This window comes from Thunnus albacares, chromosome 17 (genome assembly GCF_914725855.1).
Source record: "Thunnus albacares chromosome 17, fThuAlb1.1, whole genome shotgun sequence".
NCBI classification, from domain to species: domain Eukaryota; kingdom Metazoa; phylum Chordata; class Actinopteri; order Scombriformes; family Scombridae; genus Thunnus; species Thunnus albacares.
This window is the reverse complement of record NC_058122.1, coordinates 14,546,343-14,563,919: the sequence shown is the minus strand read 5'-3', so window position 1 is coordinate 14,563,919 and position 17,577 is coordinate 14,546,343. Positions and strand designations below refer to the sequence as shown.

Sequence of the window (17,577 nt, the reverse complement as noted above, 5' to 3'; positions counted from 1 at the left end):
CTGCAAGCTCTCTGTCCACTCTTCCTCTTATTACATTTTGATGGAGAGATGGCCGCTTCATCTACATCATCTACTTGCAACACCCCCCCTCACTCCCTCCCCATCTCTCTCTCTCTCTCTCTCTCCGTTGTGTTTCTATCTGCCCTGGACACTTGATTGTTTCTGAACTGGTGTTGACCCCATAAATAGGAACCAGTGCCTGGTTTTCGAGCCACGGTTTGTTATGTTCATTTGCTCTGTGATCTCGATGTTCTTATTGCTCAATCTAGCCTCTTCTTCCTCCTGCAAAAAAAGCTGCAGCTCATGACTCCACTGTGGTGAGAAAAAAAGGAAGAAGGAAAAAAAAAAAAGACGGCTCCTCATCATGGTGCTTCCAGGCTTACATGTAAATTAAAACGCAATTAAAAACAGGCAAATAAGCTGTTCCCGGGAGATTTGGGGAAGGGGTGGGGAAGAGAGGAGGAAAGCGAGGAAAGGGCTCTCAGGATAAGGGCCTGTGTCACTCATCATTAGCATGGCATTAGACTGAGGGGAGCTAAATCTGAACACTGGGTCACAGGCACATTTAGAGGAAGAGCTGTGTCTGCCACGGCAAGGTCTCCTTGCATGCCAATGAAAATAACCACACCATCCCGTCCAGAGGGAACCATTTCTGCCTCACAGTTCAGATCTGAGAAAAATCCACACAATTATTCAGTGTCTCTGCCTGTGGATTATTCAGCTATTGTTCTCTGAAGCGTACTATTGTGCGCTCACTATTGTGCTTCATGTACAGGCTTACTATTGTGATTTCTGGCCCTGCACAAAGCTGTTGGAGTATCTATCATTGATGGCAGTGAATAAATAATTCCAACATACACTCTGAATTCAGATTTGTGGCACTGTGCTGCATGCAAGACAGAATGGTGCAACTGTGCGCTCTCTCAGCAGTCAAACCTCCCTGCTATCCTCTTTGCCTATATTGCCGCAGCTCAATACAGTATTGACAAGTCGTGCTTTCAGCTGCATTCTGCCAGAATTCCACTGCACCACCTCCTTCTTCGGCCCTCGCTCCTACCACCACCCCCCCCCCTCCCCGGAAGCCTGGTGCTTTGCGTGGGCTCCCCCTCCTCTTCCCTCTCTCTCCCAAGCTCCCTGCACCCCGCTCCTGCTCAGGCTCCTGGGTAGATGGGATCAATGGGGGAAGCGTATGGTGGTGGTGGTGGAGGTGGTGGTGGTGGTGGAGGTGGGGGTGAACCCCACACGACGGCAGCCTTGCAGGCAAGCAGGCGGTAGGGCGCAGAGGGGAAGAGGAGGGGGGAGAGCCCACCCTGGCAGAGGAGCACCCCTCTCTGCAGACCTGTCGCCTCGGTGCAACAATGGCCGTGACAATGACACTGGAGGAGGAATTTCCGCTGCACCCCACCACACACACACACACACACACACACACACACACACACACACACACACACACACACACACACACACACCTCCCCACCCCATCCTCATAGTGCATTAAAATCTGCAGCGCCAAGATGAATGGCTTTCTAATAGCTTCCATTTGTTACAATTATCATAATTAAACATATGTCAGGAGCAGACAAAGGAAAAGGGAGATTTCTGTGTTAGCACCTGAAGCAGGGATGCAGGCTCTAGAAAGGGATCGCTTTTGTTACAGCATAATTAGCCTGAATAGACGTGTATATTGGAATCATACAGCATATTTATAGTAGCTAATTAAAGAGCCACTGTTTCAATAATTCAGTAAGTTTCCATGATCTGTTTTGAGCAACAGTGTGAACCTTCATTACTTGTGTCGTCTTGCCATTTGAGAATATGTTTCAGTCTGAGTGTATCTGTATGTCCTTGCTACATCAGCCTGTTTGATAGTGCAGCTTAATGACCGCCTGCTGAGCGCTGTGAGAATGGCTGTAGGGCCCTCTTAACATTTTTGTAATACCCCCCTCCTTCTCCTCTCCACCCTGTCCTTGCATTCTGTCCCAATCAACTCTTTTCTTCCATGTCGCTGTGGAGGAATGAATCGGATGCTTGCCTGGCCAATGTAGAGGCCTTTTTCCCTTACCTCGCGTTCCTCTCTTCTGTCTCCTTTTTGTTCCTCTCATCCTCCCTCTCTTCCTCTCTCCACCACACCTCTTTCTTTTCCTTTCTCTATGCATCAATCACACTTTCCCAGCTTCCCCACCCTCCTCCTCCTCCTCCTCCTCCTCCTCCTCCTCCTTTCCCCTCATCTCTCCATTCCCTCAGTTGGCACTCCTGGCACCGTGGGTGGCGGGTGCCAAGGAAGGGGAGGCCTCTTGGCTTCCCCTGAGCCACCATTTTGTGGATTGCCTGAGTGAGCCAGCTGTGTGCATGCAGTGTGTGTGTGTGAGAGAGAGAGAGCAAGAGAGAAAATGAGGGAAAGACAGAAAGAAGGAGAATGAAGAGAGAAACTGGTGCTGGAAAAAGGTCACAAGGCTGAGCGTTCTGCGCTTCCTGCTGAGACCAGAGATCATGACTTAACCTGACCCTGGCCCTGCTATACACACACACACACACACACTCATTTACACCCACATAAATATACTCGATAAACATTCTTACATGCACACAAAATCATTCCCTTACTCCTTGACTGTTCACCTCTGTAAAAATTGCACTATATCAGACAACCTGCTTTAAACACAAACTTATTGAGTTACCTTCACTATATTTCCTGCTTTTTACATGTCTCAAAAATGTGTTTCTCTTACCATTGTGTGATTATAAAGCACTGACACAAAGCAACAACAGCCTTGTTGTTGAATTAAAATGACGCCTTAGGTTGTTTGAAAAGAGTCCCTTCAAACAGGAGATAAAAAACAGACTGTCTGACCCTGAGTTTATCCTCGCGTTTTAGATAACAGCTCATTTGACCTTGACGGGCTGCAGCAAGGACAAAATAAAACGTTTCTGCAAAAGCACTCATGGAACGTTTACAAAAAAAAGGAACCCCTGAAAGTATGAGACCAGGGTAGCTTTAAAAGCTAACAAAAAAAACCCCAGCATTAACACATATCTGTGTTTGCTGTTGGTTCATTTTGAGTCGTTTTCACGTCGCACAGATGAGGAGAAAAATGAGGAGAGGTTTATTAAAAGGGTTTCTGCGCTGTTAAACATCGTTCTGTCTAAGACTGAAGGATGAAACGGTTCTTAAAAGTATTTTCTGACCAAATTACCTGATCGACACTGTCTGATTTTAATCAATTAAGCGCCCTGTTAAATATATGTGCCATCTTTCGTGCGTTTTTTATTCGACTAATCCTAAAGACTTTTCTTTTAAGTATCGGCAATCGAAACCTCCCAGCAAAAACTGATGATATCCAGTCAGCGCTGTTTATCAGCATCTTAAATGTTAAAGTCACGGGTGAACAAGTGCAAGGGGGACATGAGCTCACCTGGGCGCATTCCTGAGAGGGCACTCTGACCGTGAAGCAACGACATTACACTGTAAATATTTTCATTTACAAATCAGATTATAGCAAAAACATATCTGTGTGATTGAAATGATTCCCAGTATTTGCTCTGGATATGATAACTTCCCTTGATGATCAGCAATTACCAAGGTGCTTCGGGGCAACATGGAATAACACACACAGCCCCTCAGCGAACCAATTTAGGAAAGACACAAATAGGCCATGTATTTTTAAAGCGAATGAATGTTTTCCAATTCCTTAAATGTTCATACTTGCTGGGCAACCTGAGCGCTGTAAATTAATTAAAAATAAGAACCGTCTTTCTGTGTGTTGGTGACGCAGTTTCACTTTGGAGTATTGTCGGATGATTGAAGCCCACTGAGATGAAGTCTGCTGGCTTTGAAAGTGTTACAAAATATATTCAGACTATATTATATTGAGCTCTGATCAGACGTTGCCGAAAAGCTGAGTCAGAGGGTTTTCTAAATGATGATCTCTGTCTTGACGCAGACTTCAGGCGTCATTGCCGTCAGTGCAAACACAAAAATGATACATAATTTGTATTTTGGGTTCCTGGTGAGTAAATAGAGATCACAGAGAATACCTCCAACTCCAAATTTTTGCTTTATAACGCTGTAAACCCTCCATGCTTTTGAATGCGCATTTCAATTCGAAAAGATCGTTTGATAGACGAAATAATGCTCGAGGAAACGACAACTCATTGGTGCCATTTTATCTGGAGCTCGTTTGTTTGTCAGAAACTTAAAATTTCTGTGTGTGTGTGTGTGTGTGTGTGTGTGTCTTTCTCTGTGTGTATGTGTATGTCTGTCTCTCTCTTCTTTCATGCTGTTGCTAGGGAAGCAGGGCGTATGCGCTCCCTGGCCGCGGCTGAAGGGCACAGGAAAAAACAAGGATTGGGCGAAAATACGGTGCTTTAATCGAGCATGTTTGCAACCGACAGAGTCTTCACCCTCTCCTGTGCCCATTTCAGGTCTCAAATTCGGGAATTCATGAGTGTAAAATGCGATATTTCGGCGCTTTCTGTCAATTACCTTATATGGCAGGGCAGAGATATATCGTGCCTGTATGTAATAGGCTGGCCGCTGCCGCTCTGCTTCTAGGCTCCATTAACCCTTGTGGTGCTGAATTATTTTTGGAGCAAAAGAAGCCCATCGGGTTAAGCTTGTAAAATTCTTTTTTTACGCTTCCAATACAACATAAACAAATGAAATGCTGCATTTTGATGACAATCATGTGTCTAGATCACAGTTTACTCACAGAAACAGGTATTTTACGCACTGATGCGCGTTTTCTCTCATGTTTTTAATTAAGTCCCCATAAATTAGGTGAGTTAATGCGGATGACATTTGCAGCACAAAGTACAAGCTCACTGGTGATGTGGTTTATGCTGTTGGATTTAAATTGTCATGATGCAGATGGACATATATTACAACCAATAACAAGCTGTAATGATGATTTAGTGGAAAGGAGCTGAGCGCTCTGGCAGCGAATGAGTTTACGATTAGAAAAGTTGCCACAGGTAGGCTGGAGGCTGCACAGCAACCCTCTGCTGTGTGTCAAATTAATGGCAGTTGAGCCCAGAGGACATGGCACTGGTTTGACGATCAGAGTATGTGTGACCTATATTTGCTCGGCGCTGTTAGCAGATCGAACTGTAAGCCTCCGTCTGCACATCTAAAACTGCTGCTTTAAGGGGATCGGAAATAAAAGGGGAACTTCTCTTTCATCAGTGCGTCAGCCTCAGTTAAAGTGATAAACAGAAGCTCTGGTGACACAGTGCTGTCATTTTTTTTTTCTTTACTGATAAAACTGTTTTCAACTGCTGCGGAGACAGCAAAAAAAAAAAGTGCATTTCATTGCCCCCAGGTGCAGTTTTGCAGCATTCAAAATACTAGATGTACTTATACTTCCTTCATTCTGTGTTCACTTACAATAATATTTAAAAGCATAAATGTGAGAGAAAGTTTCAAATTCTGGTATGCACCCATACTCTCTTTTGCTTCTTCTGTGACCTTGCTGTTATCTTCTCCCTATTGCTGTCCTCACTGTATCCACAGAAGGCTGAGACAGACCCTCATGCCCTCTCCAAACACTTAAATGAACCTTCAGTCCTCTATTAGTCTGTTTTAATATCATACTATTAGTCTGCTATTGCAAACGCATTTTCTATGAATTACATCCACACAAGAAACTCAACCACTCAAAGTGTTTTCTCATGTGAATACATCATCAGATGTTGGAGGAGGGGTTCCCTCCAACCTTGGTACAGAAAAGAAAAAAAATATAACTGCACAAGTCGATTTCATGCATATGTGCTGTGACAGTAACGTTGTGATTTATTTGAATTTCCACATATCCCTCCTGCAGTCCGGTACGCACGGGATAAACCCCAACCTCTGTGCAAGGTCTCCACCTCCCCCTCCCCTCCTGACGTCATGCACCGAGCTGGAGCACGAAAAGAGCTGTTCGCAGCCGCACTACTGTGAATATCTGTATGCTCATTGCCAGGACTGTGGAGTGTGCAAAGGAGGGAGAGCGTGAGAGAGAGAGAGAGAGACAGAGAGAGAGAGAGAGGGAGAGAGCGAGAGAGCGCGAGGAGAGGTGGAGGGAATACAGTTGGATTTGGATACAACTGGAAAACTACCAAGCGCGCACAGCACGCATCGAGCGGAAGGCACATCGACGGTGCGTAGCCAACATTTCACCTACTCCCCGTCCCCTGCTATCGGATTCAGGCGAGAATGGAGCTCCCTGCCGCCGGAGAGCACGTCTTTGCGGTGGAGGGCATCGAAAAGAAACGCATCCGCAAGGTAACGGAGAGGGGAGCATATTTGCAAAAGCGCTTCGGACGTTGAAATATTGCGTTTAATAACAGCCTCACCAACATTTACTCCTTCTCTAACATCACAGGGCAAGATAGAGTACCTGGTCAAGTGGCGAGGCTGGTCTCCCAAGTAAGTCTTCATGCAACCTTTTCTAAAAAAAAAAAAAAAAAAAAAAAAAAATCTAGGATATCTTACCACTGCAGTGAAAGACTGCAACATTTTGCAACACAAATGAAGTGTCGTTACTTTAAAAAAAATGCCATTCATCAAGGGCGTGCGTCTACTGTGTGTTTGTGTGTGGTTGTTTGTGTGTGAGTGTGTGTGAGAGAGAGCTTGGAGAGCGCGGTCGGTATGTGTTTCAGTGTATCCGCGGATGCCTTCACTAATTTATGCGAGGGAAGGGGGTAGGCACAGCCATGTAATCCCGTTTTAATTATTTCTGCTCTGCCAGCGAATTTACGAGACAGTGGTGCTAAAATGGCCGACTGTATGTTGGTGCTGGAGGACCGTTTGGAGAGCACATACAGACACTTTCTTGTTTGACATTTTTGTTGTGCAGTTGGTGGTTGATTTGCTGCAGCGGGAATGTGACCAGTAGCCCATTTGTTATTTGTGGGCCTTGCAAATTAAATCATCTTGCAGCAAGGAAACAGTCCCAAATTCTCATTTGTTAGACATATAATTGAAGGTCTGTCTTACCTGTCTATTCTACACTGAGTGCACAGCATAGGTGAACGTGTGAGAATGTGTGTGTTTGTGACAGAGACTGAGGCCTGTGTGTCAGTTAGAAAAAGGAAGTTTTGCACGTGACTGCTGTCTCTCTGACAGTTGTTTACTCCTCTCTGCAGATACAACACATGGGAACCAGAGGAAAACATCCTTGACCCTCGGCTCCTCGTTGCATTTCAACACAGGTGAGAGATGTGGACTTCGGACGAGGCCGCGCAGCCTCCAGTTCAGCCATGACCTTATATGGGCATGGGAGGAGGGGCGCTCCAGTAACTCTATCACTGATCCCCCTCCTCCCCACAGGACTGTCTCCTGGGGAAAGGGGCTGGAGATCTGGTAGTGAGAATTCCTAAATCATACTAATGGAAGGATTGGATAGGTGGAAATATGCGTGGATGTGATGTAAAATGTTACAAATTATTATCTTATTACATTTTACGCCAGGATCAGGGCTCAACACATAGGATGACCCAATTTCACATAGAAAACAGAAGTAGCAGTCTGTCTTGCCCAAGGGTACATGATACACCATTAAACATGTAACAGCAATGCTCTCCATGTGGACATTAATTTGTTTCACATCCATACTGTCACTGGTTTAATTTGCTCAGCTGTAAGGTTTTAACAGGACAGGTGCTAATTCAGCTGCACTGGAAAGCCTCACTGTTATCATTTGGCTTGCAGGACACAAGCTCAGTGGTTTGTTGTGGTTTAATGTGAGGAATCCAAGCTGCTGCCTGATAGGATTCCCATCACTTTAATGGTACCAGTGTGAGATCTTCTAATAGGATGAGCTGTGTTTTTGCAGGCTGATTTCATGTGTTTTTCCAAGACAAAACTCTTGACATATTGCATGCAACTACAGCCTTTTGTTATTGTGAAAACAGAATATCTTACAGTGGATGCATTCACTGACAACCTGCCTCTTATCTTAGGTCAGGAGTCATACCATTAGTGGTGTGTAAAATAATCACAATCACATACATGTCAGTCAGAGGTTGAGATGTTAATGAATACAAATGCTGCTGTCATTTTATCCCTACAGCACAATGAGCACATGCAAGACAATATTATGTATGGGTTGTTGGACCCATGAGGCCTCTGAGATATACTCCCTCCATAGGCCATCAGGCCGCTCATGGGACTGGGTAAAGACATGATGGCTGGGGAAAGGAATTCAGATTTCTGAAAAGGCTAATTGACACGCAGTACTCTCCAGCGTTTCCAGTGTACCGCTCTCGTATTCCCCCGCAGCCTGCCTGCCTGCCTGTGTGTGTCTGGCTCAGTGCTGATGGTCATGGAGGGCTGCCTCTGCGCTGTGTGTGTGGATTCCTCTCTGCTCCCAGAGGATGGGGGAGGGGATCCGACAAGGGAGGCTGTAATTGCCAAATCTTCTGTGAATAGGGGTCACCCCGTTGGACGCTGTTTGAAATCGCACACATTATAGCATTAAACTGTAGACTTTTTATTGTGGCAATTTTCTGGCAGCCCCAATAGTTTGAACATCAGTAGCGAAAGGCCAACAATAGTGTGGAGTTTACACACTCCTAGTGAAGCCTGCGTGCAGCCGGCATTCACCCACGGCTGGTTATTTATGAGCCAATGATGAGTCAAGGTTTATATCAGGGAGCAATATTTCACAGACAGTGCTCGGTCTAGTCAGTACAACCACCGTAACACCTTATCTACTCCTCCTCCTGTTGGCTTTCACCGCCAAAAACAACCAGTTCCAAGAGCAGTCTGTTAGTCTGACATTTATCCCCCTGCATTTTCTCAATGTACTTGCACAATGCATGTGTACATGCTTTCAACAGCAGCGTGTATCCGAGAAGTACTCCACAATGTTGTATTTATCCCATTTCATCCCTACCTCATGACCCTAATTAGAGTTTGAACGTTAGTGAAAGCGCAGACGAGGAATGGTGTGCTGCAGGAGGGAGGATGTTTGAAAGACAAGAAGAGATTCTCCCCACAGTAGCCTTAATTGAATTTCTCCAGGATAATGAGAATATGGAATGGGACAATTACCATGGAGAGCTATGCAAATAAGGACCATAATGCTTTGCAGTGGGTCACGTGTGGGCATTCATTAGTCCTCCAAATCAAAATTCCACTTTTGACCTTGAATAGGTAGAAGAAAATGAATGAGTACTCTGAATATCAAACCTGTAATTTTATATGTGATATAATTAGTTTTTTTTAATGTAGTAAGGTGGAACATTGTCTGGTAAATGAGGTGTTGTGTATAGAAGGCACAAGAAAATGTAATTATCTTTTGTTTTCACAGAGAGAGGCAGGAGCAGTTGATGGGATATCGCAAACGGGGGCCGAAACCAAAACATCTTTTACTCCAGGTAATTGTCTCCATCATCTCGATCATCAACGAATCATCACCAACGTAACAGCGTCTGTTTCCAAGCCTTTCTGTCAGTTTTTCTGAAGTGTTCTGTAAGAGGCCAAAAGGGGGAAGGTTCCTGTCAGGTGTTTTAGAGCTGCTGTCATTATGGTCATGGTTATTTATAGGTTTCTTTGAGAAAGAGAGATGGGGGAAAGGCAAAGAGAGGACAGGGTTCTAGAGCTGGATTGCTCTCCACACATGAAACTGGGTTTGTTGCCTGAGGTTACATAAGCGTTGCTTGAGTGCACTCGTTTTGTCTGCATGTTCATTATTTCCTTATGCTAAATAGCTTATTATGCAAAACACAGTTTCTTGCTTCTTTTTTTTTTTTTTTAAAGAGAGCTTAATATTTTTAGGATATGTACATTTTACATCTAAATCAGGAGAATGTTTTCTTTCAATTCCATGTTTGTGAATGTGTTCCAGAGACAGAAATAGATGGCTGAAAGTATCACTCTGTCATGCTTTGACTATCTTAGCTCAGGGTTTTACAGGACCTTATTCTAAGCCAAATGTGATTATATATTTTGAGAGACTCAGACCTGATTGCTATGCAGTGTCACTCCTTAAGAGGCATACCACTTTGCCAGAGTCACACGTGGCCAGCAATCAGGGATAAAGCGTGTCATGTCTGGTGGCACTTCACTGACCTAAGGTCACAGCCAAAGCGTCTTGAGCGTTCCGCGGCAGTGCCCCTCTGACGGCCAGAGGGGTCAGCCTGTACAGGAAGGGGGAGGGGACAAGGTGGTGGGAGGGAGGTCATAAGCAGAGTCCTGATTGGATAGTTTAGTTCACTTTCTGAAACGCTTAAGCATCCTGTAGTCCTTAGTTATGTCTGAATTTTAGCATGCAAGTTGCCATATTTTAGCAGATAGCGATTAGCTACTGTGACAAAATCAATTTACTTGTCATAATACTAATAATACTGTGAAAACATAATATCTTCTAAGGATCTGGATGCGCTTTGTCGAGTCTGAGAAAATAACCCTGATGACGTCTTAGTGATGTCATCAGGGTTATCTCCTCTAACAGAAAACTATGCATTACAAATTGTGGGTATAGATTTTGAATTAAACTTACCAGGCACGGAGGGACAAAAGAATTGATGCATTATGGGGAATGTAGGATCTGGTCTTTATGGAGCTTGATATAGGGACTAAAAATCAGGATATCTCTGTATATTATATATTATATCTCTGTATTCTCTTTTTTGCTTTGATTTTTAACCTTTTTTTTTTTTTTTGTCTCTGTCTCGTGTGAGCCCCTTACCTTTATGGGAGTGCAACACTAAATTGCTGGAGTAACCCTTTAAGGTGCTCCCCTAATTTGGCCTAATTTTTATTTGTATCAGTAGAATAGGGCTTTATGTGGCCAACTGATTATATTCTTGAGTTGACAGTAAGATTTTGATGAAAATGGCTGAAATGTTAACCTGGTGTTTTCTCTCTTTTTTAGGTTCCCTCATTTGCCCGAAGATCAAGTATTCCTGCAGGTTTCGAGGAAACCCCCCAGGATGCAGAGAGTAGCCTCAAGTCAGATCCCGTCCAGGTCCAGCGCTCCCGGCCACAACAGTACCAGCTTAACAGCAAGAAGCACCATCAGTACCAGCCCAGCAGCCAGGAGGTCCCTGCTGACCAGCAAACCAACGGCAAGAAGAAGTTCATCTACCAGCTCAACAGCAAGAAGCACCACCACTATGAACCTGACCCTAATATGTACTATGCACAGGTTTCTAGGTTTAAAGAGGTGGTCAAAGTTCAGGAACCAGCTAGTAAACCAGCCAACCCGGGCTGGAACTTACCGCTGGCACTGCAGCAGAAATGGGTTCGTGACAAAGACACTGGCTGCTTGAGCAAAGTAAAAGAGCTGGCAGTAGAGGTGAGGAAACCAGCTGTTAAAGAGGCTGAGAGCGAACATGCCATCAAACCCAGTCCTAAAGATGCAACCTTCCCTAGTGCTATTAGCAGCAAAATGAAGATAATCAAGAATAAAAACAAGAATGGGCGTATCGTTATTGTCATGAGCAAGTACATGGACAGTAACAAGGTTCATGGAGCAAAGGGTAAACATGGGGAATCATCAAGCGAAGAGAAACCCCAAAACACCAAACCATCAGTAAACAATCCAGCACATAGAACCAAAATGGTGGAGCAGTTGCACCCGGAGAATGGTATCCCCAAAGAGATCTGTAACGGCAGCTCCCCACCTGCTGCAGAACATCCCATAAAGTGTTCCCCAAAGGACAGACATTTCTCCAAACCTTCGCCAAGCACAGCAGAGGAATATAACACTGAAGTGGCTCGGGGTCAGGCTGATTTACCGGAAGATCTGCCCCTACAGCTGACTGCTAGCTCACCCCCAACGTCCTGGGCTGTTGACACCAACATTCCAACCGCTACGTCTATTGACCACATCAGGATTCCTTCCTTTCCCAATGACCGCAAGCGAAAACTCTCTGATCCTGCGGAGGACCGGAGTGTTTCCAAAACCTTCCTGACTTCCAGAAGCCTAAGTGTGCCCAGCACTGTGGTCACTCCACCGCAGGACAAACCTATGGACCTCCACTGTAGCGGCCCTCGCTATAGCAGTGCACCTACATATGATGTTATGGACTCTGGCAGCCAAGAGGAGCCAATGGATCTCAGCTGCCCAAAGACTAAGAAGCAGGTGGAGCTGGATGTACAGCCAGAGCCAGAGCCAGAGCCTGAACCTGAACCTGAACCTGAGCCTGAGCCTGAGCCTGAGCCTGCTATCAAAGATACACCTACTGTGACAGAGGACACACAGAAATCCATAGAGAAGTCTCAAGAAGCATCTGTTAAAAAAATCTCCCCTTTTATGGGAAATATCATCATCACTGACATCACAACAAACAGTCTCACTGTCACCTTCAAGGAATATGTTTCTTTCTAAAAAAAAAAAAAAAAAAAAAAGTGTAAAATGGGACTTACCAGTGACTGATTTAATGGCCTTGTCAATATGTTCATATGTAAAAACATCTGAATTTTGTATATATGGAAATTTATAATTTATCATTCAAATTCAGTATGTTTCTTATAATGTTTTATACCGTAACTCCTCTGTGACGTTGTAGCCAAGAAAGTGCCCTCGAGGATTTGAGTGAATGCATTCAGGTGGATGTATTCCACTTAAAAAAAATGTTTATTTGTCATATGGAGCTTAATGGGATACTTTTGCTGTTGTTTCATACCTGTACCAAACCTATAACCTGAGATGTATGAAGGTTTATACATATTTTATATTAATAATATCACTTATTTTGGTCCTAATATAAGGTAGAGAAGAACTTGTTGAGTCTACAGTGATCAAAGATCAAATTGAAAGCACTTAATTACATTTTCATACATTGATTTACGTCATGTACCTTCGTTACTAGTGGAGAAACTGCTGCTCTCTTTAAGTCTTATTTCATTGGTACCCTCGATCTGATCTGGCATATTTTGTTCAGTGTTTTGTTTGTGGCTCATTTAAAAGAGATTATTAGCCATGACATGCACATTTAAAAAGCGGGTGTGTCTGAACAGAGTATAAAAACAGTAACAACTGCGGAACACACTCAGCTGTGTCAACAACTTTTAAGCAATGCCCCAGCCTTTTCTTTTTGTCAGGTTTTTGTTTCGTAACAAAGCTGTCGGCGGGGGTGCCGTTGCAACCCAATCTATTGCACAATTCACATTTAGCAAACATTTAAAGATTAAAATGTGACATGTACATTCACAGAGGTCAGTTACCATTAAGAAAATGATGTCATTTATCAAACATGTGACTTCCCGTTAAGAGGACTTATTGATTCTTTCCATTATTAGGTTGTGATTTATTACCTTATTGTGGGTCGCACATATTGCTAGAGTTACTTTAAAACGTATGCTGGTCTTGTTAGGAATCTCCCAATGTAACAGATTAGCAATATTCATCTCATTTTGCTATTGAAGCTCATTATTGTATAATCTGAAGAACACATGTGACTGCTATTTGTTGTGGAAAAAGCTACCGGGGTTACTTACAAGTATGTTATACAGATTAAATGAGAAGGCTGGCTTTGTATACTGTTAAATGCAATCCAATGAGTGCAGGCTGTTTAGTTTATGCTGCTGAAAATTCAAATGTCAAAGCTGTTGGATGTAACCTTCATGTGGGTCTAAATTGCCTTCCACGCACATTTAATGCAAAACCAGTAACAATGCTAAAATGCTATGATCATGAAAATGAAGAGTGCATATTTATTGACATTTCATTTGTTGTTCAAAACAATTACAAGATGTTCTCTGCATCAGAAGCTGCAAGTGATTCCAGTGAACAGGTAGTCCTTTTAATGAAAGATATTTTTGAGTCTGTTTGCTTCTTTTTTTTTCTTTTGCTTTTGCTTTAATTTGTTGATTCTTTCTTGCACTTGGTTCAAAGTCACAATGATTGTCATAAAGTGTGTTCTACCAGGAGTTGGTTGACTTATTGCTGTTGGTGCAGCTTATTGGATGGTATGTTTAACAATAAAGAAAGAGAAATGACTTTCTAATATTTCTTGTGTTAATATTTGGTGAGTGCAAACTAGGCATGTTGTGTGTTGATATACCAACATTATTTATTTATTTTATGGGTAATCTTTTCATAGTTTCCCCAAGTGATTCAGTATGTTAGAGATTAATGTATCATTGTTCATGCTAATCTGAAGCATCTTTGCTTACTGAGACAAAGAATGGAACATTAAACACACTAGAAACACTAACTTGGTTGTGAACCATGAATAGAAAAACAGATCGCGTTGCATAATCACAAATGATCCAGCACAAAGGGCCCTCTGTATTGCGTAACTGCACCAGTCACTTGTATTATCAAAACTTTACCCATGCATTATTTTTCTATTGCAGCTCGACCCCAAGCAGGAATGTAAACACGCAAAATAACTGGAGGAGGGCAGAAACGTCTATTATGTTAATCTTAAGATTGTATCAAGAAGAAAGGCTTTATGGAGGGTAGGTATTTGGCCACCACATTGGCTTATAAATGTGTGTGCAGTCCAGCACAATGTTTCAGGGAGGGGCATCAATTATGTGACATTCAAATGTAATGTGTCACCAAACAGGCTTCATGGCATTTCCAACACAAGGGTGAGTTTATATAAAGGGATGTTGTCTTTGAGCAGGCCTGTGTCACTATGACACAGCGATTCCTCCCTATATTATTATCATGCAGTAAAATTGAGATAACAAGATGACAGACCCACAAAGCTGCAGATACACATTGCTCAACTTTTCATCATTGAAATTTAAATCATGACCTTTTCGTCTTTTGAAGGATAGCTGATCTGAAAACTGAAGGCAGAGGTTGTTATGTTGTTGCTGCTAGCATCTCAGGCTGATAGAAAGATTGAATGAGAGAAAGGCCCTTGAAAGTGTGTGTGTGTGTGTGTGTGTGTGTGCTGTCTTCTTAAGTTTAGGCAGGGGAGTTGCTTATCAAAGAATGTTGACAGACAACAGAGCAAGTTTAAGAGGAAAAGAAAGCTGCAGAGAAGCTACAAAGAAAAAAAAGCAAATTTGTCTGTAAAAAAGTGCTGTTGCAAGGCCTTATTTGGGGTCACTATATTATTTAAATAAGTAAGGCCTTCCTCATGTACATTCTGGTTAAAATCGTTTCCAGGCATTTTCTCCTGTTTGTAATTGAATAAATCTTCTCCCTGAGCTCCCCTGTGATCTTGATTTTGTTGTCAATTTAGAGTCATTTCTCTTAGAAATAATTAAAATGATTTCCATATCATCAAGTCTAATAGGTGGAACACCAAAGGCTCCAGAGTTACAACTTGTCAAAAAAAAGTGACATTAGTTTTACATATCAGTGATCAGTATAGATCTCACGGATCAGCAGTTTGGGCAGCAATTTCGCAAGACTTATCTCAACTTTACAGCTGACTCATTCTCAACCTTTATCGAAATTTTCACCTCTAAAAACAGACATTTTCTCTCCTCTCCAGGATCTTGTGTTGGATAAGAAAAATCCACTGAAGTGAGAAAGTTAATTCACTTCAAATTCAACTATCACTCACAGTGACTATTTAATAATCGGAATTAATGTATTAATTGACGAAAAAAAGAAGGTATTTTAAGTGTTAACCTGTGTACCGACATCAAATGAGGGCAAAAAAATATGACAACTAATCTATTAATCTAAGCAGGCCCTTAAGGGACGTGTCTAAATCGCGGTCTAATACATGAATGACGTTGCACATTTTCTCAGTTGCGAAACTCAGTTGATATCAATCGATATGACCCATGAACACACAACCCACATGCCTCTCTCTCTGTATCTCTTTTCCTATGTAAGCTATATGGGCCTTTTTCATGTCTTTGAACCAGCTATGAGAGTCAGTCATGCATCAGTAGGAAACTGAAACATCGTTGAGCAGTGGGACATATTTATAGACCAAGTGTGATGTTTCACATTCCCCCTTTATCATCGTACCAGGCAGCCTGCTCAGTCTTGGTTTGGTGTGCAGCCTCACAGGATCATGTCAACACGCAAGATCATTTGGCAAATTCAAAGCCCAGCTGTGTGACCCGGCGGAGGCCTGAGCCACCTCATAAAATCAATTATTAATAGGCCTACAACATTTAAGGATTAAAAATATAGAAGGCAATTGCATGAATTAAGGTGTTATTTTTTAAAGTCTTGGTTTTCTTTCCAAATAGCGATGGAAATATCATCAGTGGACCTTTCATTTCTTTGTTGTGGGGATGCATTTTTTTTTTTGAACAAGACAGAACTGTTAAACACAAATAGATCTAACCTAAAAACCCCAAATAGTTAATGCAGCATGAGACATGAGAGCCGGTGCTGTGGTGGGGTGCATCAGACTGTAAAGGATGCTTTCTAATTCGAAGCATGCGCTGAAAATATGGCAAAACTGCAGGTCAGACGCACACGGCTTCACAGTTTCTCGCTTGTGGTTTTCAGTCTGAGCCACCTTGAGCAGAAAATGTCGCCCGGTAAGTAGTACAGTGAACAGCGAGCTGTGTGCAGCAGTTGCCCAGAAACCAGAGAGCCAATAATGTTCCTACAGAGCCAGCTCTGTTTATTCATGTACGGCTGTCGCCATTGCGGCTCCGCACTAGAGCCTGCAGACTCACTTTTCAACGACTCGCAGCCAAATATGGAGAACCGCAGCAGCGTGCAGTGTGAGGCTGCCTCCCTTCAACACGCACCAGCCGCCTTTCTCTCTAAGCAGAAACCATAGCCATTATAGCACCGACAGGAAATGTCGGTCTACTATGACTATCAAAATGGTGGTCCATATTTCGACGGCAGCTACAACGCATCTTTTGTCCGCGGCGCGCCCGCCTTTGTCTGCTCCACAGCGGGGGGAATTGAAACTGACAGATAACAGCAAATGTATCATCCATTATCTTTAACATGATCGAGAGCAAAGACGGACAAAACGCCTCCGCGCTTGTGATGTTGTGTTGCGATTCCATTTTACACATCTGCAACATGATCCCACCTGATCTAATTAACTCTGCAAATAATTAAAATTAATTGCAAAACAGAACATTTGGTTGGTTGGTTTGGTATAATTTAAGGTGAATCTGTCCAGATTTCACAGTTTTACAGGACATATTGAAGAGCACAGATCAAGAAACAAATGGAGAGAAATAAATGTTTGAGGCAATATCTTTCAAATAACAATAAAGATTCGCGTTAAAATCGTGTTTAATAACGACAAGGATTCCTGTTGCAATGTCATCTTTTAGTTCTCTGCGCATATGAAGGCTGTAAACTCTTAAAATTGCCACATTGTCCAAATAATTTGTTGTCGGTCTACGGAAATTACTGGTCCACAGACACTTAATCAATGCATAAACAAAAAGCTTTTGGTGGAAGTTAGTTGATGTTTGGACTTTAAACCTGCCGTATTATTGAGTGAATAAACTCTTAGGCTACTGCAAGGCTGCGCAGGCTGCATCTCTGTATGTGCTCCTTTTAAATATACAAACTGGAAAAATAAAGAAGAGCAAAACAGAAAAGAAACGGAGTAGAAATCTATAAATGGGGAAAAAAATGTATTTCCAGTACAGTGCGAATGGTCTTTTATGTTTAGAGCATTTTGAATAGATTAATTAACCTTCAAATGCCATTTATTCAGTTTATTAGAGAGGATGAA

General features: G+C 42.7%; 1 protein-coding gene across 2 annotated transcripts; it reads left to right on the top strand.

Annotated features, from left to right (window-relative positions):
* The first annotated feature begins 5,874 nt into the window (after positions 1-5,874).
* cbx4 (chromobox homolog 4 (Pc class homolog, Drosophila)) lies at positions 5,875-13,941 on the top strand. 2 transcript variants are annotated; one of them, XM_044331963.1, is made up of 5 exons: positions 5,875-6,265; positions 6,366-6,409; positions 7,129-7,194; positions 9,297-9,363; positions 10,863-13,941. In XM_044331963.1, exons 1-5 carry the CDS (start codon positions 6,197-6,199, stop codon positions 12,318-12,320), a joined length of 1,704 nt encoding a protein of 567 aa, XP_044187898.1. In that variant the 5' UTR covers positions 5,875-6,196; the 3' UTR covers positions 12,321-13,941. The 2 variants fall into 2 exon arrangements, with proteins under 2 accessions (XP_044187898.1, XP_044187899.1); XM_044331964.1 differs by lacking the exons at positions 5,875-6,265; positions 6,366-6,409 and adding an exon at positions 6,473-6,684.
* The last annotated feature ends 3,636 nt before the right edge of the window (positions 13,942-17,577 follow it).

What these genes read in the sequence shown, in the direction of transcription:
- cbx4 (XM_044331963.1), top strand. Translation starts at nt 6,197, where the DNA reads ATGGAGCTCCCTGCCGCCGGAGAGCACGTCTTTGCGGTGGAGGGCATC. An exon ending in TGGCGAGGCTGGTCTCCCAA is followed by an intron (nt 6,410 to 7,128) that starts GTAAGTCTTCAT and finishes TCCTCTCTGCAG; the next exon opens with ATACAACACATGGGAACCAG. An exon ending in CAAAACATCTTTTACTCCAG is followed by an intron (nt 9,364 to 10,862) that starts GTAATTGTCTCC and finishes TCTCTTTTTTAG; the next exon opens with GTTCCCTCATTTGCCCGAAG.